This window comes from Lissotriton vulgaris, chromosome 6, assembly GCF_964263255.1.
Source record: "Lissotriton vulgaris chromosome 6, aLisVul1.2, whole genome shotgun sequence".
NCBI lineage: Eukaryota > Metazoa > Chordata > Amphibia > Caudata > Salamandridae > Lissotriton > Lissotriton vulgaris.
Window position 1 is genome coordinate 1,878,912,392 of NC_141694.1, and position 9,501 is coordinate 1,878,921,892.

Genomic DNA, 9,501 nt, shown 5'->3' on the forward strand with positions numbered 1-9,501 from the left:
ATGAGCACTCCCTGGATAGCTGGCAACTAAGTCGGTGATGATTCCTTTTGCATTGCAGATTGTTTGAATATTTAAGGAATAATAATTTTTCCTATTTCTGAAAATATATTCATTAGCAGCAGGGGGACAAATGGGAACATGAGCTCCATCTACACAGCCTATTACATGTGGGAAATGTGCCATGTTGTAGAAGTCTAATTTAGTCTGCAGCAACTCCTGCTGAGTTGTAGGGAACTTTATGTGATGGTTCATTCTATGTAGCATTGCATTCAGAAAGTCTCTGAAAAATCTAGACAAAGCACTCTGTGAAACCCCCCCAGCAACAGCAATGACACCTTGAATGGAGCCAGAGGCTAGAAGATGAAGACAACATAACACTGTACATGGGTGGGTATGGCTTGAGTCCTAGCTGTTTGCCTCTGCAATATGGGGTCTAATTCTGCTATCAGATCTAAAATTGAGTCTGCATTAAGCATATACTTATCATATATGTCTGCCTGTGTCTGCCCAAACAAAGTAATGCGCAATCTAAATATTCTTTAATTCACTATTCTTCTCCTCCTCCCTGCTGCTCTCTAACGCCACCTACGTGCTAGAACAATCACTGATGCCATCCTGGAAGAGTTCCTGAGGGTCTGTGAAACCCCTTTCGTAGTTGCCAAAATAATTGCACATGTTTCTGTTGAAGAAAAAAAAATAGCACCTGCTCACACTTCTTCTAAATTTAGGAATTCTTAATAGCGATTTCTATGGAAATCGCAAATTGCAAATTTTCATGCATACCGCATTCGCAATTTTTTGAAGAAATCCTTATTTTTGCGAATTTAGGAAAACTCGCAATCCCGTTTGCGAAAAAATAAGAAATCGGAAATCCAACTGTGATTCCTAATTATGAAAAGAAATGATGCATACAAAAAACAGAAATTGCATTCGCAAACGGCAAAATTTAGCGATTTGCTCTGTTTGCGAATGCAATTTCTGTTGATGCATGTGCCCCTATGAGTAAACAATGGTCCGCAAACCAATAATGAATCTGAGTAAATTAAATGACAGTGCTTTCATACTCGAGAGCTAAATGCATATCACGATCTCTCAGTAGGCAGCCTTCCTACCAGGGAAAGGAACAAATAGAGTTGTCCACCTGCCAAAAATATCCGGAAAACTTAAGTATTTATTCTGTTGAATAGTAGGCATATATTACTTTTCTTTTATGCAATACCACAATTTATAAAAGGTTGCTCCGGGGTAAATGTGCAAGAAGAAAAGTGCTCTGAAAAGAGGTGGATAGGAACATAATCCCAAGGTGAGATTGAAAAGAATTAGACAGGTTCAGTGTGAGATTGATCCAGTGTATCAATCTTCTGGTCCTGGCCACAATATTTTACAAGTTCTATTTACATTATTTAGGCATATCAGAAATAGGTGTTAGTAGGGTCCAGGTAAAGGGTATATGTTCGTCGACGTTTTGACTTGACTTGCAGCACGTAGGGCAGTTATACCTTGCCTGCGAGTCTTCCTCAGGACAGGGATGAAGGGGGGCAACCAAGATTGGTATGGGACACCTCACCTAGATGAAGAGGGAATGGCTATAATCGCTGGTACATCAGATGGACTGGTACATCAGACATGCTACAATACAATTCATGTAAGGAGCTTACCCGCAGTGAATCATGGCGGGGGTTCTAATGATCAAATGCTAGGCAGGAATAACCGTTTCACTGCCACAGAGATTTTTCGTAGTCTGCCGCCCTGGGGTCGGTCAGTGGGGCATCTTATGCCAGGGGTCTGTGAATAAACAATGGTGCTGGTTGGTCGTAGGTCTAGTGAATTAAAAACAAGTAAAATTGCAGTTGCAGAATATTGTTAATAACAGTGGGGCATATTATCAAGGGAGTTTCTCTCCGCTTGTATTGCCTTTAAAAGCCAAGAAAGAAGAGATAAAATTATCTCCCTATAACCTAGATGCCGCTAACACCAGTTAGCGACAGCTAGTAGCAGATAGCGACCATATTGCGCCCTGGTTTGCATGTCAGTGATATTTATCACTAATGACATGCAAAGTGGGTGTGCCAAGATGTTAGCGACTGGAAACAGTCGCTAACATTGCTATCTCCTATTACCAACTTTTGGAGACATTTGCGCTAAGCGCGAATATCTCTAAAAGCGAACACCTGCCCCAGAGCAGTTCTTAGCCATGTTATCCAATGGTAGGTGGATAACATGACTAAGAGCATTAGCTCGGTAATGCATGAATATCGCTGACTTTTCAGCGATATTCATGCATTTCAGCCGATTTTTATCGCTTAGGAGGTAAACCTTGATAATAGCAAGGTTCATAAGCGATAAAAATCTCCGCGGCTCGGCGATAAAAATATCGCCGCTAAACCAACATAGCGATAATTATCGCTAATTGTTGGTAATATGCCCCAGTGTCCCATGGCCGAGTTTGCACTGTTGCAATAAGGTGGAAAACATGTATCTAAGGATGTGCCCAAACGCTCGCATATAGCGGTAAAGAGAAGCCGATCAGCTTCAGATACTCCTTGAGCGCATTCAATACCCCTCCACCAAGGGACTCAGGGGCCTGCGTAGCATCGCGGGTGCTTGTTAAAGGACTGCGGTGCAACCAGAGGGGCTACAGAGCATGCCCCCACAGGTGCTTAGAGCGTCAAAAGTTAGAGCGGATTTGTGAAACTTACCCTCACAATGCGGGCGCGTCCTCCGAGTGAAGTAATGGTGTGCTCAGTTTACTGGAGGCATGAATGCAGATTTAGCATGCGGCGTGAACGTCACACTCGGCGTGTTTCTACCATGTTCAATGGAAAGTGAAGCGAGACTACCCTAGGGGTAGGAGCAGTCGCGGTTCCGTGGGGCGCATTAGAGATAGAATTGATTCCACATTACTGGTGTGTCTGAATAGTGGAAAAACATTAACGTGTGAATTAAGCAAAACAATATACTCAATACTTGTCAATGGGTAAACAATGCAGTTCATTATTATAGGCAGTACGGACAAACAACCAATGGATGATTACACATTTCGGGTGTGTTTAAAGGTTTAAGAGATACAATATTGCACACAATACTGGTTAGTTGGAAAAGCAGTGCAGGTTATAGGTACACAAATCGGGCAGTGCCTAGTCCTATTGTTCAAAAGGCGGCGTTTAGGTATCTGTAGGATACAGGAAGGACCCCATGACGTCATCCAAAATGATGGGAATCAGGTGGTTTATGTTAAAATAATTAATATCAGTATTCATAAACAGCTCGATATGGGTGCAGACCTAATGTGTGGCAGGTTACTCCTCGAGGTGCACCTAGGTAGTGGGCTACTACCCAGACCTCATGGAGGTTACATAGAATTAGTTGCACCCTAAACATAGGTGAGTACAGCTACTTGTCTACCTATCTCTTTTGTTTCATTCAAACCCCTAGCAACTGTGTCTAAGAGTATATATCCACCTACACTCTCTGACGTTCAGGATGTTGGTAAAATCACCCCCTGTGGGGTTGGGTTTCACTCTCTCGATCAACCACCATTTGAGACTCAAGGGGCTGTGGTCAAATACAGTGACGTTTTCCACCAGGGGCGCCCCCTGGACCTTATAGCGTATTCGGCTGCAGTGCTGCAGAATCCTGCTCTTCACTTTTTGGACCGTTTGTCCAATGTACATGAAGTTGCAGGGGAATGTGATGGCATATATTACTCCTGATGTGTTACAGTTACTGTGTTCCTGTAAGTTGTAGGTGCGTGAGTTATGGCTGAATTGTTTGAATTCCCTCGTCATAGGGCAAGCCTTGCATTGTTCACACTTGTGATGTCCCTTCACCGGTGCTAGCCCCCGCAAGGTGGTTGTATGTAGTTTTTCTGACTGAGGCAATAAAGATTTCACATTGTGTTCCCTCAGATTCTTTTCTTTCTTGAATGCATGTAAGGGTGGTGGTATCCCGCCTATCCCGTCCAGTACCATGTGCCAATGTCGGTTGATCACCTTCTTAAAGGGATTACTCTTGGTAGAGAATGTAGTGGCGCAAACAATGCGTTCCTTATCCTCTGATGGTTTTTGCCATGGTGTTAGAAGAAACTCTCTGTGGTTGAACCACGCACGTTTGCCTGCCCTTTTCAGAAGCCTAATGAGATATCCCCTTTCTTTCAGGTGAATGAGTAAGTCTGCTGATTCCTGGAAAAAAGAGTGCCCGTCGGCCAACGGCAGTCGCAAGCACTACCTCGGTAGTACTGTGCACGTCCGTTCACCGACACGGCCCGCCAGCGCAATAGAACGTCTGCACCGCAGTGGTAATTCCTAAACATAAAGGGGTAATGTTTAGGGGCTTTTTTGACAGCAGTAATTTTAGAAGCGCAGTTTGTGAATGGCAACTGTCTTAGGGCCCAATTAGGATGCCAGCAGTTGGACCTTCAACAGCCATTGCGGCAGGTGGGAGACTGCCTGACGAGCATGCTGCAGTCCGACAGGCGTATTATGATTGGACGACCTGGTTGGTGTTCTGAAGTTAGTGGTACCACAGTGGGGGCATGCCGCATCAATGGAAAAGGGCTGCAGCACAAGCCGCTGCAATGCCGCTCCTCCTGCATGTCCATGCACTGGGTGCCATTCACCACATTGTGTATGGCACACAGTACATGAAGGTCAGTGCCACAAAAGGAGTGTACTAAATGTGACCCAGACACACTTTTACAGGGGCTTCGATAGCCAGGGGCCTCTTTGTCCCCTTTCCGACAACCTTTTCATGGCGGGGTTCTCGTCATGAAAAGGTTATTGGATATGGACAATGTAATACCCTCAGCTGTGCCTGCCTTGGCACTACTGCCATTCCTTGACACTCATTCAACAGCTGCACCATCATGATTCAGGATCCTGGCGTTGGCGGCGGTGTGGTGTTGGGCTGATGTTGGTCCAACTGCCACCATCCATATACGGCAGTCAAACCAAAGGGCTGTCGGTGGTCATGTCACCACCAACGGGATGATGATGGTCTGAACTCCAGTATCATAATCAGGTCATTAGTCTCTTGTAAGTGGGATTTTGTCCCTCCCTAAACCCTCATTTGCACATCAATAGACCCCTCTCATGTTGTAGAATGTATTCCCCAATTTCCTGCTATTGCTTCTAGTCCCTTATGCATTTATTTAAAAAACTAAAAATATGCATATCTATGCACTAGGTGGAGATTTCCTCACAGAAAACATAGGAGAGGCAAAGACCGATACCTCTCAATGTCAGTTTGTGAAACACATTGCTAGAATATGAGCAATATTGTTTTAGTTATACTAAACAATCTACAAATTACAGTTTGTGAAACAGCCACTTATTATTCTCAGTTTTTTTAAACTTTCATCCAAGATTCTGCATCACAGGATCCAATAATTTTTACAATACTAAATACTGACACAATCGTTCATGTTATCACTCAACTTGTTACTGGAACAACTTTGCAGATCGAGACCCTATTAGTCAGTGTGCCTGGGCACATCCGGTGGCTGTTATTTGTAACTCTGGGCGTGGTACGTGAAGTAGCGTTATGCGTAGCTACCCAAAGTGCACTTCGCACGACATGAGCTATGCGTAGCTACGCAAACTGCGTAGTGCGCTGTGCTAAATGCTGTTCGCACTGATTGCACAGTGTTGGATGCTTGTCCGCACTGTGCAAGCAGTGCAAACTCCATCTTGCACATTGCAAGCGGTTGTTTCTGCCACTCAAGTAGATTTCTACTTGAGCGGCAGCTTTCTCAATGTGGCCTGGTAGTTTCTCATCACGAGCGGTCGCGAGCATACGCGACTACTCGCAACAAAAAACCTGACCTCGCGATCGCAACTTGATGTTGCTGACCGCAAACGAGGAAAAAGTGTCGCCGGGATGTCATTTTGATTGCTCGCAGTCGCCAACTTGACGTTGAGGACCGCGAGCAAGCAAAAAAAGACTGCTGGGCTACTCGTGTTTGCACTGTGCTACATGCAATTCACATAGTGCGAAGTAGCCCAAACGTCGCAAACTACGCTGCATAGCGTAGTGCTTTGCCCAGCGTTAGTTATTTGTCTAGATGTTCGGGTGAGGATATAGATGCAGGAAGAAAGTGAAAAAGTATCTGTATGAATGTCAAGTAGCACTTCACAGGAATCCACTAACAGGGGAGATGAGCTCCTTCACCCTCATGCATTGCTTTGTGTGGGCCAATTCTCAGTAAGCTTCCTCTTAGCTCTATTTACATGTCTTTACTCCAGTTCAGTCACCACAAGAATGGTGTCTCTGCAAGCTCTCTATTTGGTTGGGGGGTGGGGTTACAGCGTATTTGTGATGCTAGCCCCACAACCCAGCATCCCGGGGAGTGTTGCAACTATTGTGGTGGGCCTGTTTCTAAGTGCTAAATGCTTCATTGAAGATCAAACATACTTATTGAGAATTGTGGATGGCAGTTTCTCAAAATTTTATTGCAGAAATAAATGTGTTAATTCTCAAACCCATTCAAACACCATGCTGATTTATACTTATTGGACCACATTTCCATATCAGCTGATACAATAAACAGAGCTATTTCTGCTTACATTTCTGCTCCTAACTCAAAAGCTCAAAAAAGACTAAAGATGTTTTATTTACCAATAAATCTATCAAGTAAAGGTTCAGGAGCACTGCTAAATAACACCACCTACTTTGTATAAAATGCAGGAAAAGATGATCAGGGTAGCACTTGGCATATTGAAGAAACATATGTTCTTTCATATGTCATTCATCACACAGGTACAAAATGTCATGCCAGTTATGCAGGGTCTTCTGCAGCTTTTCATAATAGTGAGGACAATCTCACTTATCCATATAGTGCTGCAGATATATTGCAAATGTCATCTATAAATGTCCTGCACAATCTATTAACAATTCATTTTCTTTCTGATTTCTTAACATAGGAGACAACAGGAAATAAATCAACATAATGAATGGGAGTTACCCTCGTTCAGTAACAGAGTTCCTTCTCCTGGGACTCTCTCAGGACCCCAAAATCAATTCCCTTCTCTTTATGCTATTTTTACCCATATACTTGGTCACTGTTATGGGAAACGTTCTCTTGGTAGCAGCCTGCATCAAGGACCCAAGGCTCCACACTCCGATGTACTTCTTCTTGGGGAACCTCTCCTTCATAGACATCTTCTACTCATCAGCAATATTGCCCAACATGTTGGTCCAGCTACTTGTTAGTATAAAGATCAGCTTTGTTGCGTGTGGCACCCAGATGTTCTCTTACCTGCTCCTGGCTAGCACAGAGTGTGTCCTCCTCGCAGTCATGTCATATGACCGGTACATAGCTATAACATTTCCCTTGAATTATGCAAACATTATGAGCAAGGATGTCTGTACTACTCTGGTGATCTGCAGCTGGCTAAATGGGAGCTTGATGGCATTCCTGGGTGCAATGACTGCGCTGAGGTTACCCTTATGTGGCCACAATATTATTGACCATTTCTTTTGTGAATCCACTGCTCTTGCAAAGATAGCATGTGGCAACACATTCATCTCGGAGACGGTAAATTTCATTGGTGGAGTTATAGTGCTGCTGATCCCTGTCTTCTTCATTCTCTTCACCTACCTCCGCATCATCATCACCATCATAGGAATACGCTCCTCTGGAGGCCGACACAAAGCCTTCTCCACATGTGCCTCACACCTGGTTGTGGTCACCATATTCTACAGCACCGCCATCTCCATGTACATGAAACCAGTGTCCAAGAGCACTACAAACCAGGATAAAGTGATCTCTGTGTTTTACACTGTGATGCCTTCAATGCTCAACCCCATCATCTACAGTCTGAGAAACAAGGATGTGAAGATGGCTCTGAAGAAAGTTATGATGTGTCATGCTCCTCATTAATGTTTCACACATGTATTGTGTTCATGAGCCTTTGTAAAGGTGATGAAGTTCACCTGTTAGACAAGAACATGAAGAGACTTTGTGAAACTAACTGTATTGAAAGTACAGTAGAAACTGTGCATAGAAGCCATTACTTTTAGGAATACTAGATCAGTCAGCAAAAACCTTTCAAAAAGAGTTTTTAAGTTGGTTAAACCCAAAAATACAATACAACATTTAATGATGACAAAGAATTGAAAGACCCTGTGGTAGAAAAATGATTTTAGGAAGAATGTTTTTTTTACTGCATATGAAAATATAGGTTTACTAAAACTGAAATACCCAGTTACTTAACTTCTGTTCCTGAACATTGTCTGCCCCTGGTTTCGCTGTTCCACAGACTACCTTTGGCGATGAGATTGGCTGCGACTTGGGTTAGAGGAGTAAATGAAATAAAGCTATATTTGAATTTGAATTTGAATCAATCAAGTGTAACTAATACGCTTGCTGAGAGCCAGGTTCTACTTTGCAGTAAAGGTACAAGATGTACAGTTGGGGAAAGCTGTTGCCCTCCTTGAAAAAGAGAACATTAGACAAGAAAAATTAATGTATTCATACTTAAGCAGTGCCAGTGAAGAAATATAATGAGTGACACCAACATGTGAGCTGGAGTGTATAACCCCTTCTGCAGTTCAGAAGGTATAAAGAACAAGCATTGGCATAGCCAATAGATCTAGCGTATTAGACCTTATAAGTGTTTAGCCATGCAGCACATTATCCTATGTATTCTAGATTTATTTACCTCCTAAGGGCCTTTACTACAGTGGCAGCAATACATCTAAGCAAGTTGACCCCAGACAAAACAAGCAGAGCCAGAGCATGTATGTACCAATTCTGGAGCGTTGCTCACTGAAAATAAGCAAAGATGCTCACAGGGACATCTTATGGACTTTCGAGTCCCCGGAGAAATTGTATTTTGGGGACACCGCCATTCTCACTCTCCCTGCCTCTCTCTATTCTCTCTCTTCTCGATATCTGGAAGGTTCAACATAAATGTCTCACCTGCATACAGAGAACGCTACACTTGGAATGGTGCTGGGGCACTCAGCATAGGACCTCCACCATCATCTATCTGCAGGGGGTTAAGCATGGGCTGGCGCATCTGGCATGTTAGAACAGTGGGAAAGGAATATCTGACCATGTGCGCTCAGTGTGTGCACAGCACTAAACATGGAATATCTGACCGTGTGCCCTCAGTGTGTGCAGAGCACTAAACATGGAATATCTGACCATGTGCCCTCAGTGTGTGCAGAGCACTAAACATGGAATATCTGACCTTGTGCACTCAGTGTGTGCAGAACACTAAACATGGAATATCTGACCATGTGCGCTCAGTGTGTGCACAGCACTAAACATGGAATATCTGACCGTGTGCGCTCAGTGTGTGCAGAGCACTAAACATGGAATATCTGACCATGTGCCCTCAGTGTGTGCAGAGCACTAAACATGGAATATCTGACCTTGTGCACTCAGTGTGTGCAGAGCACTAAACATGGAATATCTGACCATGTGCGCTCAGTGTGTGCAGAGCACTAAACATGGAATATCTGACCGTGTGCGCTCAGTGTGTGCACCGCACTAAA

The 9,501-nt window shown here is 43.7% G+C and overlaps 1 protein-coding gene across 1 annotated transcript; it reads left to right on the top strand.

Annotated features, from left to right (window-relative positions):
• The first annotated feature begins 6,946 nt into the window (after nucleotides 1-6,946).
• LOC147709742 (olfactory receptor 2D3-like) lies at nucleotides 6,947-7,879 on the top strand. The gene has a single exon (XM_086926087.1). It carries the CDS (start codon nucleotides 6,947-6,949, stop codon nucleotides 7,877-7,879), a length of 933 nt encoding a protein of 310 aa, XP_086782213.1.
• Nucleotides 7,880-9,501: the final 1,622 nt, after the last annotated feature.

What these genes read in the sequence shown, in the direction of transcription:
- LOC147709742 (XM_086926087.1), top strand. Translation starts at nt 6,947, where the DNA reads ATGAATGGGAGTTACCCTCGTTCAGTAACAGAGTTCCTTCTCCTGGGA.